The sequence below is a fragment of the Anomaloglossus baeobatrachus genome, chromosome 8 (assembly GCF_048569485.1).
Source record: "Anomaloglossus baeobatrachus isolate aAnoBae1 chromosome 8, aAnoBae1.hap1, whole genome shotgun sequence".
Classification (NCBI taxonomy): Eukaryota; Metazoa; Chordata; class Amphibia; order Anura; family Aromobatidae; genus Anomaloglossus; species Anomaloglossus baeobatrachus.
This window is the reverse complement of record NC_134360.1, coordinates 35,970,440-35,995,893: the sequence shown is the minus strand read 5'-3', so window position 1 is coordinate 35,995,893 and position 25,454 is coordinate 35,970,440. Positions and strand designations below refer to the sequence as shown.

The 25,454-nt window shown below is 41.8% G+C and overlaps 1 protein-coding gene across 1 annotated transcript in view; it reads right to left on the bottom strand.

Annotated features, from left to right (window-relative positions):
• Nucleotides 1-24,654, bottom strand: part of IL17RE (interleukin 17 receptor E) — a 71,478-nt gene extending 46,824 nt beyond the window's left edge. Inside the window, exon 1 of the mRNA XM_075321458.1 lies at nucleotides 23,666-24,654. Coding sequence (XP_075177573.1) covers nucleotides 23,666-23,815 — 150 coding nt within the window. The 5' untranslated portion in view covers nucleotides 23,816-24,654. The remainder of the gene's footprint in view (nucleotides 1-23,665) is intronic.
• Nucleotides 24,655-25,454: the final 800 nt, after the last annotated feature.

The window sequence follows — 25,454 nt, the reverse complement described above, 5'->3', positions numbered from 1 at the left end:
CTGTCCCGCACACAACTTTTTTTTTTAGCTGCGTTTTTGAGCTAAAAAAAAAAATGAACGTCAATTCTTTCCTGCGTTTTTCACCCATGCAATGCATTGGTAAAACGCAGCAAAACGCAGTGATCAAAAACGCAGCAAAACACACCGAAACGCGGTAAACACGCATGCGTTTTTTTCCGCTGCGTTTTTGCCGTGGGTACATTTTTTTTTTGCATTTTTGAGTGGATTTGCGGCCAAAAACGCACAAAAACGCAGCGTAAAAAAAAAGGTGTGTGCGCACATAGTCTTAGGGCTGTATACTTAACCCATTACTTGCCAAATTAGCAATTTTCATTTTTTCTTTATTAAATGACAGATTTTTAATGATTTGGGTCCTAATGAATCAGAAACATAATTTGCCAAATTATAATTAATAATAATTATTAAATTAATAATAATTAATAATTAATTATTATTAATTATTAGTATTAATTAATAAAAAAATACTAATTAAAATAATAATTATTGGACCTAATTATCAAATCTTAGTTGCTAGAAGCAAAAGATTAGGCGTCCCAAAAAAAGGGCATTGGTAGATAATAGGTTAATAAATAATGGTGCCATACAACGCATAAATAAAAGGGCTAAATAGAGTCCAAATGACAAATCCTATTTAAAGGGTAAATTCTGTAAAACCATTTTTCCCATTTTAATCATTAATGGTTCTTCAGACTACCCCAAAACATAACACATAAGGCTGTATTTCTGCATTTCAGCCACATTGCGGGTTCTTTTTGCTGCACATTTCCAAAAATCTTTCCAAAATTACATTGAAAACTTTGTGATTTTTACTGCAATCGCAGTAAAAAAAAAAACAAAAAAAAACCCAGCAATATGTGAACACAACCGTTGGCCGTCCTTTTCCCTTGGAGAGACAGAAAAGGACTATAATGGACCCTTTGCAGCCCAAGGGATCAGTATCATGCACAATTTCACCTTCTTTGGAGCTGGATGTGGCCCCCTTACCTCTTGGACCCCTGTTCGGTCGCACAAGTTTGCACCTGGCCCTTTTCCCAAAAACTTCCCGAAAACCTTTGCCTCCCCCCAGCACTTTACTTACCCTACCCAGGTCCAGTGCTGTGTCTCCAGTGCTGGACTTGGGTAGGGTAAGTATAGTACCCCGAAAAGTATAGTGCCCCGGTTTCTGTTTGTCTGCAGTGTTGTCATTACAATGATAGTGCTGCAGCCAATCATTGAGATCAGTGATTCATCTATAGTGGCAGAGCCATTGATTGGCTGCAGCACTGTCCATGTAGAGTCACCACTGCAGCCAAACATTGAGATCAGTGATTAATCTATAGTGACAGAGCCATTGATTACATGGACAGTGCTGCAGCCAATCAATGGCTTTGCCACTATAGATTAATCACTGATCTCATTGATTGGCTGCAGCGGTGACTCTACATGGACAGTGCTGCAGCCAATCAATGAGATCAGTGATTAATCTATAGTGGCAAAGCCATTGATTGGCTGCAGCACTGTCAATGTAGAGTCACCACTACAGCCAATCATTGAGATCAGTGATTAATCTATAGTGACAGAGCCATTGATTGGCTCCAGCACTGTCCATGTAGAGTCACCACTGCAGCCAATCATTGAGATCAGTGATTAATCTATAGTGACAGAGCCATTGATTGGCTGCAGCACTGTCCATGTAGAGTCACCACTGCAGCCAATCATTGAGATCAGTGATTCATCTATAGTGGCAGAGCCATTGATTGGCTGCAGCACTGTCCATTTGAGCCACCACTGCAGCCAATCATTGAGATCAGTGGTTAATCTATAGTGGCAGAGCCATTGATTGGCTGCAGCACTGTCCATGTAGAGTCACCGCTGCAGCCAAACAGAAATTGGGGCAGCACTGGAGATACGACACTTGAACTGGGTATGTGCAGATTGTTTGGGAAGGGGGGGATGTTGTAGACTAAGCTGAAGCGGCAGATGAAAGTTTTCTAAAAATGGACAACCCCTTGAAGGGAATAGTTTTATCCTGCCATTTAGGTGGAGACTTGCAGTCTACATAATGAGCTGTCCATGACTTTCTTATGAAAAGTCTATAAAAAGACACACAATGATGACATTTCAAGAAACTACTTTGCATGTCCCTCCAACAAGGAAAAAAATAAAAGAAAATCCTCCCGGTATTATATAGAGATCGGTTGTAAACAGAACTGGTGGAACTGGGTTAATTATGGATGACTCGGTTGTGAATATACTGCAATAAGCTCCGACATGTATGAGCTGCGTGATCCCAGCGAGGAGCTTCCCCTATAGCTACATAGTGACTCACCAGCTCCTTACTGGTCTTCATCACCTTCCATGCTTACACTCCTCTTTTAATGATGCATAAAGTCTTGTCATATAAGAGAGCTAATTTAGATACTATTAATTACCAACAGAGACAGATTATTAGAATATCAGATCCGTCAACAGCTACCATGTAGGAACTGGGGAATTGTTCTAAATTGCACTGAATGCAAACAAAGATGAAGCTGTAGACTACAAAGCTGCTGCTAAAACAAACACATTTACCTATATGTGACCTTATATTACCCTGATCAATGTTTTACCTGCAGTTTGTCCCTGACCCCCAGAATGTCACGTGTGGTGCGACACCATACAAGGGGAAAACCAGAGAAGATGTAAAAGAAGTCCCTGGGGATTGGAGACCGGGGTCACCTGCTAATACTCACCTGTGTCTGATTCCTGCACTCCCTAACGTCCCTAGATGGGTCATTCCCCCATGCGCCATCAAACGCCTTAGCCTTTGCTGGCCCTGAACTCACCCTGACTAGTGTGCAGGCCAGTGAGACACTAGTCTCACTACTACACTAAAACAATAGGAGGAAGGTAAGACAAATGGATGGGGAAAGACCGAACAAATAGCACTCCTTGACGGGTCCTTCCTCCCATGCACTGTCACGTGCCTAAGCCCTTGCTGGCTTTGAACTCACCGTGACTAGTGTGTAGGCCAGGGAGACACTAGTCTCACTACTACAATAAATCAACACAAGGAAGGTAAAACAAACAAGTGGGGAAAGACCCAACAAATAGCACTCCTCGGTTTCACCAGCAGGAAACTCCAGAGCTGTGACTGAATTGAACACCCCAGTTTTTCCAGAGACAGGCTCCTTTAAAATGGTCAGTATAGAAAATCTATAATCAGCATGGAGTGAAGCCAGGAGTGGGTAAAGATAGCAGAAAGAGAGTGATAAGATGCTGTAGCTGTGACTAAATCTCCAGAGCAGCAACTGAAACAAAAACCTCAGCTTCTCCAGAGATAGGCTCCTTCAAAGTGGTCAGTATAGAGAATCTATAACCGGCATGGAGTGAAGCCAGGAGTAGGTAAATATAGCGGAAGGGAGTGATAAGATGCTGCAGCTGTGACTAAAAACCCCACAGCTGCAACTGAAATGAACACCTCAGCTTCTCCAGAGATAGGCTCCTTTAAAGTATTTAGTATAGTGAATCTATAACCGGCATGGAGTGAAGCCAGGAGTAGGTAAATAAAGCAGAAGGGAGTGATAAGATGCTGCAGCTATGATTAAGGCTATGAGTAATTTCAGCCAGAAGGGAAAAATGTCCTCAACCCTTTCGGAATCAAATGAAAGATACAAGATGTAACATGCGGACAATACACACTCGTGATACAGGTATCAAACAGACATGATCAGATCACAATCATCAGAAGCTATAGTGATAAACATTGTGAGCAAGTTTTGCTGCATTGCCACAGATACCGATCTAAGGCTCAGGGGGTTCAACAGACTGTGCATTGTGCAGCAACATGTCACCGGCAGCGTGCAAACTCTATCCCTCTGCAGATACAGGATAGATCGAGCTGGGCAAGGTAATGAGTGGTGTCACCCGGTGCATTCCCTCATTGTTACATATTTTTCAAGCCAGGCCTGAAGCCAAAATTTTCATTGATCAATCGATCTCCAGGCTGGAGATAACCTCTTTAAAGATTAAGCATCCAGTGCAGAGGTTACTAACATTACTACAGTCATATGAAAAAGTTTGGGCACCCCTATTAATGTTAACCTTTTTTCTTTATAACAATTTGGGTTTTTGCAACAGCTATTTCAGTTTCATATATCTAATAACTGATGGACTGAGTAATATTTCTGGATTGAAATGAGGTTTATTGTACTAACAGAAAATGTGCAATCCGCATTTAAACAAAATTTGACCGGTGCAAAAGTATGGGCACCTCAGCATAAAAGTGACATTAATATTTTGTAGATCCTCCTTTTGCAAAAATCACAGCCTCTAGTCGCTTCCTGTAGCTTTTAATGAGTTCCTGGATCCTGGATGAAGGTATAATTGACCATTCCTGTTTACAAAACAATTCCAGTTCAGTTAAGTTTGATAACCCGCCAACTATTTAAGTGTCCAGTCAATAGAGATGAGCAAATCAGTTTGCAGCACCCTGGTGCAGAGGTCACGTCAGTAGCCGGAGCCGTGCTAATCGCCTATTACCTGCCAAAATCACGGATGACTGCAGGTTTATAACCCCAGCACAATGTCATTGTTTTTGTGACACATCCATTTACATTGTGCCAGGCCAGCTAATCAAATGAAGCACTGGAAAGGCCAGCAGCGAGGAAGCAGTTTGCAGGGCTCCCATCCAGCAGCCATGGACTACTGACGTGGCCACTGGACTAGAGCCTTGCAAATCGATTTGCTTATCTCAGTCATCCACCTTTTAAACGTCAGGTCTGGAAAGACACAAATTTCACAGTACATTTCCATCCAGCCAAATCAGATCTCCTGCTTTGCACTGATGAGGGGCAAAACCCCAAAACACGTCTGCACATGGAGTGTTTGGTTTGATGTCTTCTAAGGTGAGCTCTCCATCAATGGAAATCTTCAAGGGAAACTAGATAAACATATGGCTGGGATGATTTGGGAAATCCTGCACTCGCAGGGGGTTGGACCCGATGGCCCTTGAGGTCCCTTCCAACTCTACCATTCTTTGATTCTATGATAAGGCTTCCTTCACACATCCGAGCAAAACACAAACATTTTGCATGGTCCATAGTGAAGGGACGTGTTGTGTACATGTTCCGTGTGCTGTCCCTGTGACATCCGGATAGCACACAGACAGCATGAGCTCATACACTTACCTGTCTCCGGCGCTGCTGTTGCTTCCGGGTCCGTGGTGAATGCAGTAAATATGCATGAGCATAATGAAAGAGACCCGGAAGCAACAGCAAAGGCAGTGACAGCAGTGCCGGAGAGAGCAGCGCCAAAGACAGCTGCGCCAGAGACAGCAGCCCCGGAGACAGCAGCGCCGGAGACAGCAGCGCCGGAGACAGCAGTGCTGGAGACAGCAGTGCCGGAGACAGCAGCGCCGGAAATAGCAGTGCTGGAGACAGCAGCTCTGGAGACAGTAGCGCTGGAGACAGTAGTGCTGGAGACAGCAGCGCCAGAGACAGCAGCGCCGGAGACAGCAGTGCTGGAGACAGCAACGCCGGAGACAGGTAAGTATATAACGTCTTTATTTTTATGTGACCTGTGTTTTCTCCGGTACTTCTCACTCTAAAGTCACACGGATCACATCAGTGTGCGGTCCGTGTGACACCGGTGCTGCCGGCAGAATACGGACATGTCACAGTGTGGCGTGCACGGTCAGTGTGAAAACACGGATTTGTGACCAAGCCTATTGATTTTAATGGGTCTATGTGAGTCAGTGTCTCCAGTACCTGTGAAAACGGACGTCTGTACCGGAGACATGAATATATGTAGAAGGCCTAAAAGTCAGGTCTGGAAAGACAAAAAATTCATGCTACATTTCCATCCAGCCAAATCAGATCTTCTGCTTTGCACTGATGAGGGGCAAAACCCCGAAACACATGTCTGCAAATGGAGTGTTTGGCTTGACCTCTTATCCCAAATCATATGACAAAGCTCATTAAAGGGTCAATATTGCAAAATATTAGGACCATTCTTAATATGACTAAATGCTTATTCACGTATCCTCAGTTTCTCCATAGTAACATACTACAAACAACTGTAGATAACAAAGCCGCTAAAATATCACATTGCACCCACCAAGGCACCTATATGTGCCCTTATAATTCCGTATTCAATGTTTTACCTACAGCTTGTCATGTCCCCTGATCCCCAGGTATCACGTTGGCAGATGATATCAGAAGGTGGGGTTTTTTTGTAGTGTAGTTTTTTTTTCTGTGGAATACAAAGGCTTAATCCATCATCTATACAGGAAGATGGTGACACTTTATTGCCTAAGATTAGAAGACCGCAATAAAGGGCAACCTACAAAAAGATTGAATTGGCTGTAACAGTGATTGCCACATTCCTGCCCCCACATCGAAGTGATAGAAAATTACGTTAGACTAGTAGACTATGCCCCTACCCCTATATATTATATAGAGTCATTGCACACAGAGGGATCTATTCCTATATATTATATAGAGTCATTACACACAGAGGGATCTATTCTTATATATTATATAGAGTCATTACACACAGAGGGATCTATTTCTATATATTATATAGAGTCATTACATACAGAGGGATCTATTCTTATATATTATATAGTCATTACACACAGAGGGATCTATTCCTATATATTATATAGTCATTACACACAGAGGGATCTATTTCTATATATTATATAGAGTCATTACACACAGAGGGATCTATTCCTATATATTATATAGAGTCATTACACACAGAGGGATCTATTCCTATATATTATATAGTCATTACACACAGAGGGATCTATTCCTATATATTATATAGAGTCATTACACACAGAGGGATCTATTCCTATATATTATATAGAGTCATTACACACAGAGGGATCTATTCCTATATATTATATAGAGTCATAACACACAGAGTGATCTATTCCTATATATTATATAGAGTCATTACACACAGAGGGATCTATCCCTATATATTATATAAAGTCATTACACACAGAGTGATCTATTCCTATATATTATATAGAGTCATTACACACAGAGGGATCTATTCCTATATATTATATAGAGTCATTACACACAGAGTGATCTATTCCTATATATTATATAGAGTCACTACACACAGAGGGATCTATTCCTATATATTATATAGAGTCATTACACACAGAAGGATCTATTCCTATATTATATAGAGTCATTAAACACAGAGGGATCTATTTCTATATATTATATAGAGTCATCACACACAGAAGGATCTATTCCTATATATTATATAGAGTCACTACACACAGACGGTTCTATTCCTATATATTATATAGAGTCATTACACACAGAGGGATCTATTCCTATATATTATATAGAGTCATTACACACAGAGGGATCTATTTCATGTGTTTATTTCTGTTAATGTTGATGATTATGGCTTACAGCCAATGAAAACCCAAAAGTCATTATCTCAGAAAAGTAGAATATTTTATAAGACAAACTGAAAAAATTATTTTACACTCAGAAATGTTGGCGCCTACTGAAAAATCTGTACAGTAAATGCCTCAATACCTGATCGCGGCTCCTTTTGCATGAATTACTGCATCAATGTGGCAGGAAGCGATCAGCCTGTGGCACTGCTGAGGTGTTATGGAAGCCCAGGTTGCTTTCATCGCCGCCTTCAGCTCATCTGCATTGTTGGCTCTGGTGTCTCATAGATTCTCTATGGGGTTTAGGTCAGGAAAGTTTTCTGGCCTATCAATGCCAGTGATACTGTGGTTAGTAAACCAGGTATTGGTACTTTTGGCAGTGTGGACAGGGGCCAAGTCCTGCTGGAAAATGAAATTTCCATCTCCAGAAAGCTTGTCGGCAGAGGGAAGCATGAAGAGCTGTAAATATCCTGGTAGACGGCTGCGCTGACTTTGGTCTTGATAAAACCCAGTGGAGCTACACCCGCAGATGACATGGCCCCCAAACCATCACTGATTGTGGACACTTCACACTAGACCTCAGCAGCTTGGATTGTGGCCTCTCCACTCTTCCTCCAGACTCTGGGACCGCGATTTCCAAGTGAAATGCAAAATTTACCTGCATCTGAAAACAACACCTTGGACACTGAGAACAGTCCAGATCTTTTTCTCCTTGGCCCAGGTAAGACGCTTCTGGCGTTGTCTATTGGTCATGAGTGGCTTCACACAAGCATTGCGACACTTGTAGCCCATGTCCTGGACACGTCTGTGTGTGGTGGCTCTTGAAGCACTGACTCCAGCAGCGTCCACTCCTTGTGAATATCCCCATAATTTTTGAATGGCCTTTTCTTACCAATCCTATCAAGGCTGCGGTATTCCCGGTTACTTGTGCACCTCTTTCTACCACACTTTTTCCTTCCACTCAACTCTCCATTAATATGCTTGGATACAGCTCTCTGTGAGCAGCCAGCGTCTATAGCAATGACCTTTTGTGGCTTACCCTCCTTGTGGAGTGTGCCAATGACTGCCTTCTGGACATCTGTCAAAGCAGCAGTCTTCCCTATGATTGTGTAGCCTACTGAACCAGACTAAGGGACCATTTTAAACACTTAGGAAGTCTTTGCAGGTGTTTTGTGGTAATTATTCTAATTTTCTGAGCTAATGACTTTTGGGTTTTCATTGGCTGTAAGCCATAATCATCAACATTAACAGAAATATTCACTTGAAATAGATCACTCTGTGTGTAATGACTATATAATACATAGGAATAGATCCCTCTGTGTGTAATGACTCTATGTAATATATGGGAATAGATCCCTCAGTGTGTAAGGACTCTATATAATATATAGGAATAGATCCCTCTGTGTGTAATGACTCTATATAATATATAGGAATAGATCCCTCTGTGTGTAATGACTCTATATAGTATATAGGAATAGATCCCTCTGTGTGTAATGACTCTGTATAATATATAGGAATAAGTCCCTCTGTGTGTAATGACTCTATACAATATATAGGAATAGATCCCTCTGTGTGTAATGACTCTATATAGTATATAGGAATAGATCCCTCTGTGTGTAATGACTCTATATAATATATAGGAATAGATCCCTCTGTGTGTAATAACTCTATATAATATATAGGAATAAGTCCCTCTGTGTGTAATGACTCTATATAATATATAGAAATAGATCCCTCTGTGTGTAATGACTCTATAATATATAGGAATAGATCCCTCTCTGTGTAATGACTCTATATAATACATAGGAATAGATCCCTCTGTGTGTAATGACTCTATATAATATATAGGAATAGATCCCTCTGTGTAATGACTCTATATAATATATAGGAATAGTTCACTCTGTGTGTAATAACTCTATAATATATAGGAATAGATCCCTCTGTGTGTAATGACAATGTAATATATAGGAATAGATCCATCTGTGTGTAATGACTCTATAATATATAAGAATAGATCCCTCTGTGTGTAATGACTCTATAATATATAAGAATAGATCCGTCTGTGTGTAATGACTCTATAAAATATATAAGAGTAGATCCCTCTGTGTGTAATGACTCTATATAATATATAAGAATAGATCCCTCTGTGTGTAATGACTCTATATAATATATAGGAATAGATCCCTCTGTGTGTAATGACTCTATATAATATATAGTAATAGATCCCTCTGTGTGTAATGACTCTATATAATATATAGGAATAGATCCCTCTGTGTGTAATGACTATATAATATATAGGAATAGATCCCTCTGTGTGTAAAGACTCTATATAATATATAGGAATAGATCCCTCTGTGTGTAATGACTATATAATATATAGGAATAGATCTCTCTGTGTGTAATGACTCTATATAATATATAGGAATAGATCACTCTGTGTGTAATGACTCTATATAATATATAGGAATAGATCCCTCTGTGTATAATGACTATATAATATATAGGAATAGATCTATCTGTGTGTAATGACTCTATATAATATATAGGAATAGATGCCTCTGTGTGTAATGACTATATAATATATAGCAATAGATCCCTCTGTGTATAATGACTCTATATAATATATAGGAATAGATCCCTCTGTGTATAATGACTCTATATAATATATGCGTTTCACCTTTTTGTATTGAATTACTTAAATAACTTAACTTTTTGATGATATTCTAATTTATTGAGATGCAGTTGTATTTTATAATTTACCTGAATTTACACGAAAACTTTGTGAACAGTTTCCAGGCACTAAAACCCAGAGTTCCTCAGAAATGCTGAAAGTAGGGCATGAACGGAGGCCTACATTCACCACCACAAAGATCTGTTTACTGCCTGTAGCAGATTTCTAAGAAAACCCATCTGATGACTCTGTCTAATCTTTCATGCACCGCAGCCGAATACTAAACACAGTCCTATTGGGGTCCAGGTGACAACCGGAATAATAAACCCACCACAAATGAATTTATTTTATAGTAATAGATATAAACCATTAAAGGGGTTAGTGTCTCTTTAAGAACTGAACACATAACATTATATCATATGAGAGGAGATGATGACAAAAGTAACAAACCAGATTTGATAATACAAATGTAACATTGTATCACTTTACAGAGTGAGATGCCAGCAAATTGATACCACCTGTGCATCTGACATTAACACCGTGGGCGCTGGCGTGACATTTAACCACAGTCTCATGTAACAAGAAGAGCAGGGATTTCCTAATAATCACTAGTCCTTTATACTAAAATAAGGGCACGGATTCCTATTTCTTACTACCAAATGAATTGCAAATATTGTTGTGGCCCTAACATGTTAAGCTCAACACAGCTGGTTATGGCAGCCTGTACTCTGTAAGGGCCATCTTCTGTAAGGCCTTGTGCGCACAATGCGTTTTTTTATGCAGATTTGGTGCAGATTGTAGTCTTTCTTCATGCTAGCAAAGTCAATGAGAATTCTGAAGTGTTGGGCGCACGTTGCTTATTTTTTACTTGCAAATTTGGTGCAGAAAATAATATGCAGCATGTCAACTGTTGGTGCATTTTTTCCAGCCATTGACATTAGAAATACGCATGGCACAAAAACGCACCAAAACGCATACGTTTTTTGGTGGGTGTGTTTTTTTGGTGCGTTTTTTTCTGCCAAAAGGTGCAGATTTCACGCAGAAGATTTCTGCACCAAATCTGCAACGTGAGGCACATGGCCTAGGGCAGATCATGCAGCTCCTATGGGGCCCTTGGAGAGAAGGGGCCCATCCATTGTTTTACTATTGGGTAATGGAAACCCAAACTAAAGCCTCTTTCACACATCCGTTTTCACACGTACCGGAGACATGGACTCACAGAGACCTATTAAAATCAATGGGCTTAGTCACATATTCGTGGTTTCACACTGGCTGTATGTCTGTGTGGAGAGCATGCATGTCCGTGTGCTCCACATGGCGACATGTCCATTTTCCACTGGTACTACGGGTGTCACATGGACCGCACGCTGACGTGATCCTTGTGACATCAGTGTAACACCTACCGGAGTAAACACAAATTACATAAAAATAAAGAATTTTTATGTTTGCCTGTCTCCGGCGCTGCTTTTGCTTCCGGGCCCGCTCATTATGTTCATGAATATTCACTGCATTCACTGCGGACCTGGAAGTAACAGCAGGTAAGTATAGCAGATCATGCTGTCCGTGTGCTATCCGGATGTCATACAAGTAGCACAGGGACAGCACAAGGAGCACACACATATACACACTGTGATGGTGGAATATGGTGGGTTGTGTATTATTTTGTGTAGGTTCGTATTTTAGGCATGGTGCTCTGTTGATTCTATGTATTATTTGTCCTGTCTGCAGGGTTATAACCCCCTGCAGTGTTTCTGTCCCTAGGTCTGGGGGAGGGGGCCTGGGATCCACATAAACTCTCTGTTTACCTGGGAGATTATTCATTCTGGCTGAGAAAGACAAGAGAGAATGAGTAAGATTAATCCTCTGGGGGAAAAGCTGTGGCTACAGGCAGCAGCCCAGAGAGCCGTTGAGAAACCCTGATTTCCCTGGAAAAACTGCTGGAGGATTGTGACTCATCCCCGTGACATTTATTCCACTACTTTACCCTCCAAGTGATGGATTATTTGATGGACCTTCTGATTTGCTTGGAATAAATGTTCTTTGGATTGTTCACTCATCTCTCACTCTGTTGATTGTGTGATATTGGAGAAGGACCCCGTGACACGCACCTTCACCACGGACTGTGTTTTGCACAGATGTGTGAAGGAGACCTAAAGGAGTGGGGAAATGGGTCAAGCATGGTTGCCAACAGTCCCAATATTACCAGGAAAGTCTCCAAAACTGTACTGCAAAAAGGATGGAGCTGTTTGGGTGGTCACTCTTGTTTTAGGGGGGAGTCTAACATTTTGGGATTTTTCCACTTAGTTGGTAATTACAGTGCCTACAAGTAGTATTCAACCCCCTGCAGATTTAGCAGGTTTACACATTCGGAATTAACTTGGCATTGTGACATTTGGACTGTAGATCAGCCTGGAAGTGTGAAATGCAGCAAAAAAGAATGTTATTTCTTTCTTTTTTTTTTTTTTTTTTTTTTAAATTGTGAAAAGTTTATTCAGAGGGTCATTTATTATTCAACCCCTCAAACCACAAGAATTCTGTTTGGTTCCCCTAAAGTATTAAGAAGTATTTCAGGCACAAAGAACAATGAGCTTCACAGGTTTGGATTAATTATCTCTTTTTCCAGCCTTTTCTGACAAATTAAGACCCTCCCCAAACTTGTGAACAGCACTCATACTTGGTCAACATGGGAAAGACAAAGGAGCATTCCAAGGCCATCAGAGACAAGATCGTGGAGGGTCACAAGGCTGGCAAGGGGTACAAAACCCTTTCCAAGGAGTTGGGCCTACCTGTCTCCACTGTTGGGAGCATCATCCGGAAGTGGAAGCGTTATGGAACTACTGTTAGCCTTCCACGGCCTGGACAGCCTTTGAAAGTTTCCACCCGTGCCGAGGCCAGGCTTGTCCGAAGAGTCAAGGCTAACCCAAGGACAACAAGGAAGGAGCTCCGGGAAGATCTCATGGCAGTGGGGACATTGGTTTCAGTCAATACCATAAGTAACGTACTCCACCGCAATGGTCTCTGTTCCAGACGAGCCCGTAAGGTACCTTTACTTTCAAAGCGTCATGTCAAGGCTCGTCTACAGTTTGCTCATGATCACTTGGAGGACTCTGAGACAGACTGGTTCAAGGTTCTCTGGTCTGATGAGACCAAGATCGAGATCTTTGGTGCCAACCACACACGTGACGTTTGGAGACTGGATGGCACTGCATACTACCCCAAGAATACCATCCCTACAGTCAAGCATGGTGGTGGCAGCATCATGCTGTGGGGCTGTTTCTCAGCCAAGGGGCCTGGCCATCTGGTCCGCATCCATGGGAAGATGGATAGCACGGCCTACCTGGAGATTTTGGCCAAGAACCTCCGCTCCTCCATCAAGGATCTTAAGATCATCTTCCAACAAGACAACGACCCAAAGCACACAGCCAAGAAAACCAAGGCCTGGTTCAAGAGGGAAAAAATCAAGGTGTTGCAGTGGCCTAGTCAGTCTCCTGACCTTAACCCAATTGAAAACTTTTGGAAGGAGCTCAAGATTAAAGTCCACATGAGACACCCAAAGAACCTAGATAACTTGGAGAAGATCTGCATGGAGGAGTGGGCCAAGATAACTCCAGAGACCTGTGCCGGCCTGATCAGGTCTTATAAAAGACGATTATTAGCTGTAATTGCAAACAAGGGTTATTCCACAAAATATTAAACCTAGGGGTTGAATAATAACTAATAATTTACCGCGGAATTGCCGTGGATTTTGGTGCGGATTTTTTTTTTTTTCCCAATTTTAAAGCCAAAATCCGGATCAAAATCCGCAACAATAATTGACATGTTGCAGATTTTTCCGGATCAAAATCCGCACCAGATCAGCCGCGGAAAAATCCGCAGCATGGGCACAGCATTTCCAAAATGCCATAGAAATGGCTGGGAAGTGCCGCTGCTGCAGATTTTCGGAAAATCCGCGGCTTTTCCGCGAGAAATCCGCGGCAAAATCCGCGCATTTTCCGCAGCGTGGACACATAGCCTAAAATAAAACCCTTCATGGTGCACAAACCAATTGCAATCAGTTCCATTGTGTTCCTTGTGTTTGTGAGGTTTCCATGGACTTAGCATTCATTTATTTCAAATCTGTTTTATTATTAAGTTTATAAATCAAGCATACATCTTGAACATTTATAAAGATTATAAAACATAAACAGTGATCTCTCAGTTTCGGAATTTAGCATTCATTTATGACCGTCAATTGGCTTCCGTCTGGCAGGTATGGTTCGGAATAGAATAGGACTGCACGAAAATGTATTCTGTGCAGTATTTTTTCCTTTGGTGGACAAATGCCACGGTACGGTAGCCATCAAAACTGTAACCACTGTCGTTACAGACCTCATGAAATGGTAGACTCATAGATTATTTGCAGGAAACCCTAGTGCACCCTACCAGCCGAAAAAGATTTCATCACACAGTCAGCTCTGCCACATCTGTATTTTTACCTTCCAAGCCCAAGGTGACATCATTAGGTCAGGTGAAAGGTACAGAAAGTACATGGACATGAGGACAGATAAGGCCGGAATGTCCTCTACACCCTTTTATGGGAACGACCATAGATAATAACCAAAGCCTTCTATCTCTGTGTAATCTGCTGCTTCTCACTGACGTTTCTAAACAGGTCACATTTCATAATAGAAGCAGCACAAGCGTAAGACAATACACACTGGGAATGTAACACTCCACCACGCCAAAAAAATGCCCCAACTGTTGTGTATCGTGGCATTGTGTGAGAACAATCTCTAAAAACACAACTTGCCTGCAAAAATGAGAAGAAGCAAAAATAAAAAAAGTATGGAGGGAAATATCAATATGCAGCGCCCCCTAATGGTCAGATTATCAGCACATTCACTTCAATATGCATTGCACAACTTTAGATTTACAACAGATGACCAGAATTAGAGAAAAAAACATAGCCTAAAGGGGTTGAACAGAAAAATTCTTCCAAAAATAGCAGCACCCCAGTCGGCAGTTTGTGTTTGTTATTGCAGCTCAGACTCATTGTTTGCAATGGCGAAGCCATGACACCACTGCACAGAATGAGTCTGAGCTGCAATACCAAACACAAACTGTGGAGGACAGGGGTGCTGCTATTTTTAGAAGAATTTTTCTTTTTTAATCCTGGTCAACACCTTTAGGCTATGTGCCCACGCTAGAATGTCCCTGCGGATTTTTTTGCCTGAAAATCCGCGACTTTCGCGGCAAATCCGCACCCGCGGATTTGCCGCGGATTTACCGCGGATTTGCCGCGGATTTTGATGCGGATTTTTTTTTTTTTTTTTCCCCATTCAAAGCCAAAAATCCGCACCAAATCTGCACCAAACAATTGACATGCTGCAGATTTTTCCGGATCAAAATCCGCGGCAAATCCGCCGCGGAAAAATCCGCAGCATGGGCACAGCATTTCCAAAATGCCATTGAAATGGCTTGGAAGTGCTGCTGCTGCAGATTTTCGGCAAATCCGCGGTAAATCCGTGGCAAAATCCGCGGTAAATCCGCGGTAAATCCTGTAGCGTGGGCACATAGCCTAAGGCTATGTGCGCACTTTGCTTTTTACCTTCTTTTTTGCTGCTTTTTCAACTGCAGCGTTTAATACCAAAATGGATGTGTTCTGCTTTTCAAGCAAAGTCTATGGGAATTTGGGTTTCTTGTCCGCACTATGTTGTTCAAAATGCTGCCTTTTTGTGGCAGAAATTTGAGCAAAAACTCTGATTTGCAGTTCAAAACGCAAATGGCAAAAACAATTGACATGTTGCTTCTTTAAAAACCATAGTTTTTACCCAAATTTCTGCCACAAAAAGGCAGCGTTTTGAACAGCATAGTGTGCACAAGAAACCCAAATTCCCATAGACTATGCTTGAAAAGCAGAACACATCCATTTTGGCATTAAACGCTGCAGTTAAAAAAAGCAGGTAAAAAGCAAAGTGAGCACATAGCCTTAGGCTATGTATGAAAGTTGAGTATTTAGTGCAGAAATTCTCTGCGTCAAAACTGCACCTTCTGAAAGAAAAAAAGCACCATAAAAAGCATGCAATTTTGGTGTGGTTTTTTTTCCATGCTTTTTCATAATGAAGTCAATGGGTGGAAGGGTTGAAAAAAAAACACAGGAAAAAAACGCATTTGAATTGACATGCTGCAGATTATTTTCTGCACCAAATCTGCAGGGAAAAAAAAAAAGCACAGCACTACAGAATTCTCATTGCCTTGGCTGGCATAAAGATAAACATGCAGATTTGTAAAAAAAAAAACTGCCCCAAAAAACGCATAAAAAAAGCATAAAAAAGTCAGTGAATGCCCATAGCCTTAACCTCCTCACTCCAAAGGAGTTTTTAAATTTTTCCACTTTAGTTTTTTTTTCTCCTTCTTCCAAGAATCATAACTTTTTTGTGTTATTTTTCCATTAACATCGATGTATTAGGCTATGTGCCCACGGGACTCTGTATCTGCGGATTTTTCTGCATCAAAATCCGCAGCTTTCCCCCGGAATCCGCACCTTTTCATAGGTGCGGATTTTGTGCGGATTTGATGCGGATTTGACGCGGATATTGTTGCGGATTTCGCATTTTTTTTAATTCAGGCTATGTGTCCACGGTAGAATGTACCTGCGGATTTTTCTGCATGAAAATCCGCGACTTTCGCGGCAAATCCGCACCTTATTTTTGCCGCGGATTACCGCGATTTTGCCGCGGATTTTGATGCGGATTTTTTTTTTTTCCCCATTCTATACCCAAAATCCGCACCAAAATCCGCAACAATAATTGACATGCTGCAGATTTTTCCGGATCAAAATCTGCGGCAAATCCGCGGCAAAATCCGCGGTAAATCCGCAGCGTGGGCACATAGCCTTAATTGAATAGGCAAAATCCGCATGAAAATCCGCAACAATAATTGACATGCTGCAGATTTTTCCGGATCAAAATCTGCGGCAAATCCGCGGCAAAATCCGCGGTAAATCCGCAGCGTGGGCACATAGCCTTAATTGAATAGGCAAAATCCGCACCAAAATCCGCAACAATAATTGACATGCTGCATATTTTTCCGGATCAAAATCTGCGGCAAATCCGCGGCAAAATCCGCGGTAAATCCGCAGCGTGGGCACATAGCCTTAATTGAATAGGCAAAATCCGCATGAAAATCCGCAACAATAATTGACATGCTGCAGATTTTTCCGCACGAAAATCCGCACTATTTCCGCTGCGGAAAAATCCGCAGCGTGGGCACAGCATTTCCCAAATGCCATAGAAATGGCTGGGGAGTAGCTGTGCGGCAGATTTCTGGAAAATCCGCGGCTTTTCCGCGAGAAATTTTCCGCAGCGTAGGCACATAGCCTTAGAGTTTGTTTTTTTGTAGGATAAGTTGTAGTTTTGAATTAAACCATTCAGTTTACCACATAATGTACTGAAACAAAGAAAAACAATGGGGTGAAATGGTGGGGGAACTATTTTGCCATTGTTTTGGGGTTTTGTTTTAATGCTTTATGGTGCCGTAAATATAAGAATGTTGACATGAATCTTCATATCAGTGCAATTTTGGAGATACCAAACTCGTATAGTTTCTATTTTCAAGTGGTAACAAAAAAAAAAAATTGAAGTTAGTTTAAAATAAATTGAGTTTATGTCACTGATTAAAAAAATAAATAAAAATAAATATATATAAATAAATATATATATATAATCTAGGTAGATAGATATATATATATATTTATATATATATATATATATATATATATATATATATATATATATATATATATATATACATACACACACATACACATTGGGATTGTTGCACTGATTCAAATATATATATAATTTCTTTTTTTATTTTCATTTCTTTTAAATATATATAAAAAATATTTAAAAAAAGAACATTCGACTTCTGTTACCATCACCGACATTCTATGTAAGATCAAAGTCTCTTATGAAGATCAGTCTGTGTCTGAGCTTCACAAGAGTACCAACATGTAGAATACAGCTTCACCACATAACTATCTTTGGAGCAGAATCCACATAATCTGGAGTACTCCCTCTTCATCACACTTTCACTATCAATGTATTGTTTAATGATGTTGCTATCAGTCCTGCTGAGACTAGTAGTTCCACAAGTGATGACAGCCAACAATACTGTCACGAGTTTCCCTTAAAGAACAACCGGATTTAGAGCATTACTATGGGACAATTAGCTTTATATTATTCTCACAAAAATAAAATTAAATAAAAGCACATACAAATTAAAGTCAAACATCAGCTTCAACTCGACTCTGGGTTTCGCCTGTTTGCTTGCCCCAAGAGGAAGCTAACAGGCGAAACCCATGGTCAGGTGGGAGCTGCCGTGCTGCATGTTAGACATACTTTATAGGTGTCCTTAACTGATTTATTTTTGTATGTCAAACACGTGGCACGACACCTTGTACCCAACCCTGAGGTTTGTCTGTCAGCTTCTTCCTGGGGCAAGCCCACAGGCAATATCTAGGGTCGGATGTTTGACAGGACCTCAATGCCGGCGTGTGTGCATGACGTAGGACGTGTCATGCACCCCGGCTTCAGAAGAAGGACAAAGATGGCCGAAAGAGGAGGCGCTGCACCCGGAGAACGAAGACACCCATTTGACTAGTCTGCACCGAACCAACCGTTTAGGTGAGTATTCTAAAGTCATTTTTACGTTCTACACAGCAGCCTGGGCTCTTATATACAGCATGTTAGCATGCTGTATATAAGAGCCCACTGGTGGTGGCCGCAGCTTATAGTCACCAAATCTGGTGACAGGTTCCCTTTAATTATAGGACTACCACAGGGTCCGACATATCATTGGTGCAGCCGCACAGGGGCCCAAGAGGTGAGGGGCCAATTTCTACCTCGAAAGCAGGGGGAACTGTGCATTTTGCTGAATTATTGGGCTGCAAAGGGCCCATATATTGTTCTTGCACAGGGGCCCTTTTCTGCTTCTGTCCGCCAGTGGACTACTAACATGGCAGTCATGGGGGTCTTCAGCATGTTGCAGTGGCGGGGCCGCTGGATACACAAACAGACATCCGGCAGGATTGTCAGTGGCATTTTAAGGGTTAAATAGTGCGTCCCTACACTGCCCAAGTACATAGTACACACCCTGTTGACAAGAGTAATAGTAAGGGCCCGTTATAATAATAACAGTCCGTTTCCAGGAGGAATAACAGAGGAAAGCACAATGGAGAGTTCTAAGAAACAATCTGACAAAACTGTAATTAAATACGATTAATTACTAGGGCAGACATGTCAGAGCAGAGAGGTCCTCTTTAAACGTTGTGTCTAAGCCTGTGTTTTAGGATGAAACACACACCCTATAAAGACATTTCTCAGAAGCAGACGTGATAATCACCAAATCATCATTTATATGGAGGGAAATTCCTCCGCCCTCTGTGTACATTTTCTTTATTACACCTCAATATGTCTTACACGTCTGAGTTATGGTATAATAATGTATATAGGCTCCTTATGACCACAGCCATAGCCTTCCCTAGTAACCAAAACTAAACCTGTTCTTGGTGCCCTTAGCAACCAATCACTGCGCAGCTTTCATTTTTACAGGGCAGCTTATGACATGAAAGCTGAGCTCAGATTGGTTGCTATGGGCAACGAGGCCTTTACTCTAAATTCTGCCTCAGGTTACAATAATTTGAGTACAGGGCTGGCGTATGACCTATTATACAGCCCCCATTTTATACTGGTACCAAAATAGATGTCCCATTCAAGAAAGCAAAGGGAATATACCTGTGACAAGCTGCAGAGGTTTAACTCTAATATGGACCCCACATAATCCTAGTGTCTAATTATTTGACATAGGGAACGTTGGGCCTCCCCCACCCCCACCTCAGGCACCAGGGCTAGTGCGCAACTACACCCACCATAGCTATGTCACACTCCGTTAAAATTGAAAAAATAAATGGCGTGCAAACTGGTCGTGACCGAGGTGCTAGTGGTCGGGTACATAGACCCACACAATAGTCAGCGGAAACACTGCACCGTTTTTGATAAAAGGGTGAAAAAAACGAGTGTGCAGTGTTTTCCCTGATGCTCAGTTGAAATTGCAGCCATCTTTTGGCGTCTTTTGTTACGTAACGTTGTTTAGGGGGTGTTTTCTCCTCTTACAGTCATTAATCAGTCAAATTTGGAGCATTTTTTGTTCAAAGGGGTTGTCCACTACTTTTACATTGATGGCCTGTGCTTAGGATAGGTCATTAATGTCTGATCAGTTGGGATCCGACACCCCGCACCCCCGCAGATCAGCTGCTGTCATCCCCAGCGGCGGCAGCAGGCAGCCGGAAATGATCAGTTCCGGACTGTGCGGCCTCTGCCGGGTACTGCATATCCGTCTCCCTTTCAATAGGACCTGGCCACGGCCACTATCAGAAGTCAGTGCAGATCGGGAACTGAGCATTTCTAGCTGCCTGCTGCCGCCACCGGGTCCGGGAACAGCTGTTCGTCAGGGGTGCGGGGTGCTGGAACCCGGCCGATCAGACATTGATGATCTATGTAAAAGTAGAGGACAACCCCTTTAAGCAAAAACATCTCAATTGATATTCTACTTCTTTTTCCATGTGGGAAAAAAAAATATGGACAAAATATCAGCAGCTTGTGCACTACAGGGCAAGATTCACTGGCGAAATCAGCAAGAAGTTTATTACAAGAATATTTCAAGCTGTTTTTCAAAGCGGAATCTGCCCCAAAATCCACATTAAAAACCTCTTCAAGCACCAAAGTCTATGGATACCCAAAAAATACAGATCACACCGGGATCATCCATGTTACACCCAATTTTTATTGAATGTTCTCATTGAGAGGAACAAAATTGTAATCTTGTGTGATACCCAATTTTTACAAATACATTGCCATTTATTCCAATAGGACACTGAATTTGATCATGCACATTTTTTTTTAATTGTTGATGCATAAAAACAGATGCCATATGGATGTCAAAAAATGGACAAAAGGATGAAAACAACTGAAAATATGTATGAAAATCATCAATTTTTTTCTGAATGAAAAGCAGATAATTGGTCATACCCTTGTTTAAACCCAACATGGAGAACCCCAGTTCCCATCTTCATTTGGATAAGCGGCGCCAAACTGATCAGCTACTACTCAGGCCTCATTCACACAGCAGAATTTGCAAGACAAAAAACAGGAGTGTCTCCAAAACACAGAACAGGGGTCAGTCTTTCAATGACAGTTTTTCTCTGTAAGCTCCACTCCTGGCTTTGCCATACAAACACTGATGCAAAAATACTGACGTGTGATTGCTGTCATATAAACAATGGTTCAGACGATCATGAGCATGAAATTGGACACGCCAGACCCTTATCTCTTCAAATATCATCTGTTGGAGAGGCGGAAGACTCCCATAAATATTCGATTATCAGCAGAGTGCTGAAATTTACCGTAACTGTGCACGTTACATATCAGAAACACCTCTACAGAATGGACGCAGCTGTCAACGTAAAGCCAATAGAGGAAGGTCTTATGGAAGGACCTGAAATTGGACACGCCGGACCCTTATCTCCTCCAATATCGTCTTTTGGAGAGGCGGAAGGCTCCACTAAATATTCGATTATCAGCAGAGCTCGCTGAAATTTACCGTAACTGCGCACGTTACATATCAGAAACACCTCTACACAATGGACGCAGCTGTCAACATAAAGCCAATAGAGGAAGGTCTTATGCAAGGACCTGAAATTGGACACGCCGGACCCTTATCTCCTCCAATATCATCTTTTGGAGAGGCGGAAGGCTCCACTAAATATTCGATTATCAGCAGAGCTCGCTAGAAATTTACCGTAACTGTGCACGTTACATAGCAGAAACACCTCTACAGAATGGACGCAGCTGTCAACATAAAGCCAATAGAGGAAGGTCTTATGGAAGGACCTGAAATTGGACACACCGGACCCTTATCTCCTCCAATATCATCTTTTGGAGAGGCGGAAGGCTCCACTAAATATTCGATTATCAGCAGAGCTCGCTGAAATTTACCGTAACTGCGCAGGTTACATATCAGAAACACCTCTACACAATGGACGCAGCTGTCAACATAAGGCCAATAGAGGAAGGTCTTATGGAAGGACCTGAAATTGGACACGCCGGACCCTTATCTCCTCCAATATCATCTTTTGGAGAGGCGGAAGGCTCCACTAAATATTCGATTATCAGCAGAGCTCGCTGAAATTTACCGTAACTGCGCACGTTACATATCAGAAACACCTCTACACAATGGACGCAGCTGTCAACATAAAGCCAATAGAGGAAGGTCTTATGCAAGGACCTGAAATTGGACACGCCGGACCCTTATCTCCTCCAATATCATCTTTTGGAGAGGCGGAAGGCTCCACTAAATATTCGATTATCAGCAGAGCTCGCTAGAAATTTACCGTAACTGTGCACGTTACATAGCAGAAACACCTCTACAGAATGGACGCAGCTGTCAACATAAAGCCAATAGAGGAAGGTCTTATGGAAGGACCTGAAATTGGACACGCCGGACCCTTATCTCCTCCAATATCATCTTTTGGAGAGGCGGAAGGCTCCACTAAATATTCGATTATCAGCAGAGCTTGCTGAAATTTACCGTAACTGCGCACGTTACATATCAGAAACACCTCTACACAATGGACGCAGCTGTCAACATAAAGCACATAGAGGAAGGTCTTATGGAAGGACCTGAAATTGGACACGCTGGACCCTTATCTCCTCCAATATCAACTGTAGGAGAGGCGGAAGGCTCCCATAAATATTCGACTATCAGCAGAGCTCGATGAAATTTACCGTAACTGCGCACGTTACATATCAGAAACACCTCTACACAATGGACGCAGCTGTCAACATAAAACCAATAGAGGAAAGTCTTATTACAGGACCTTTCCCCCTACTAAATTCAGCATTTTGTAGTAACATGTGCATATTCATAATAGTCTCTGCAAAATCAGATATATACTATGTTACAAAAAAGGAAAACAAAATATTTAACAATTGTACTATGTATGATTTATATAATAAATATAACTGATATCTAGATTTATATTTGTCAAAATATACAAATCAATTCTCTTGGTCAATAAACCTGCAGAACTCCAGCTGTTATAAAACTATAAATACCAGCATTTTGGCTGCACCCTGTTATATATATTCAATAAAAAAAATCTATCATACAGATGATACCCTTTGGTTGTACTCCAGCTATATGTATATATATATATATATATATATATATATATATATATATATATCACATCCATCCTGATGTCTATTAATCTCTATATATTTATCATACGTATATCTATCTACAATTGCATGCATCATTCTTACATTTACTTATTTATGTCTGTACATGTCGCCTCTGAATTGTAAAGCGCTACAGAATATGTTTGGCGCTTTTATATATATATATATATATATATATATATATATATATATACACACACACATTATTATTTATCTATGCTTCTCTCTATCCATCCATCCATCATCTCTCTATCTATTCTTCACATAATCATACATCCTAAAAAGTTAACAAAAAACAAGTCTTACAAAGTTGGCGGTGACATCTTTCTCAAAAATCTCAACTCCACTTTCCTCTTCGGAGCAGGAATCCTGTCCTTGGCTGACGTTAACCAGGAGTAGTAATCCAAGAGTGAAGAAGACCAGCAGAAGACAATTCCTTGATCCCAGACTCCCCATGGATCCCGATGGTTTAGCTCATTGTGGATTGTGGACTGCAGCTATCCCACCTGGATGCAGCACTCTGGCTCCATACTGTGGGAGCAGATTAGTGCCCCCTGTCTGTCCTCCCTGCAGGATTACTCAGTGCCCCCTGTCTCGCTACAGGCTCACTCAGTGCCCCCTGACTGTCCTCCCTGCAGCCCCTGACTGTCCTCCCTGCAGCCTCACTCAGTGCCCCCAGACTGTCCTCCCTGCAGCCTAACTCTGTGCCCCCTGACTGTCCTCCCTGCAGCCTCACAGAGTGTCCCCTAACTGTCTCCCTACAGCCTCACTCGTGCCCCCTGACTATCCTCCTGCAGCCTCACAGAGTGCCCCCTAACTGTCTCCCTACAGCCTCACTCGTGCCCCCTGACTATCCTCCTGCAGCCTCACTCAGTGCCCCCTGTCTGTCCTCCCTGCAGCCTCACTCAGTGCCCCTTGTCTCCCTACAGTCTCACTCGTGCCCCCTGACTGTCCTCCCTGCAGCCCCTGACTGTCCTCCCTGCAGCCCCTGACTATCCTCCCTGCAGCCCCTGACTCTCCTCCCTGCAGCCCCTGACTATCCTCCCTGCAGCCCCTGACTGTCCTCCCTGCAGCCTCACTCAGTGCCCCCTTCTTGTCCTCCCTGCAGCCCCTGACTGTCTCCCTACAGCCTTACTCAGTGCCCCCTTCTTGTCCTCCCTCCAGCCTCACTCAGTGGCATGGTGCAGCCGGCCCAGCCACATTTTTCAGTTTGTCACCTTTCTGCATCCCTGTCACCACCCTGCTGAGCTGGCTTTGCTCCTCCTCAGGGCTTGTACACCTCCCCTCCTGGGTGCTGAGCTCTTCCACCCACTTCTGCCTGTGTTATGTGTTTTGCACAATACTTTTTCTGGCAGAAGGCCTCTCCCAGAGATGACTCTACCTGCCTGTGGCTACACCCATAGCTGCATAGAGCCAGCACTGCCTGCATCTGGGCACAGGGGGGCAGCCACTTCATCATTTATCCCAGACCCTCCACAGCCTTATCATTATACAAAAAAAAATATATATATATATATTTTTTATATATATATATATATATATATATATATATATATATATATATATATATATATATATATATATATAAAGGAATTTACAATTTACAGGTAGAGCAAGAAACATGTCTGCTTTCTTCCAGAAACAGCGCCACCTCTGTCCATGGGTTGCGTATGGTATTACAGTCCAGCTCTATTAATGTGAATGTTGCTGACCTGCAATACAATACATAACCTGCTGACAGGGGAGGTGCTGTTTAAAAAAAAAAGTTGCCCTCTTTTTTTCTAATTTATGTAATCAAATGCAGGAGGCAGAAGCGCAGACGTTATTTAGCGCCTATCTAAGGCGTTGTATGTGCATCACTACAGACCACCGTTATGACAGCAATCATGGAAATGATGATATTTCAGCAATGACTGACCCTAAAGCCAATGTAAAGGGATAAGAGGCGGTTTACACAGCTACCGTAGTACTGGATCACATCATAATAATAGTTTTGTATAGTAAAAAGTCAGAGAATTTTCTAATATAATTTCTTTCGTTTTGGATAGATAGATAGATAATAGATATAGAGAGAGATGGATGGATGGATGGATGA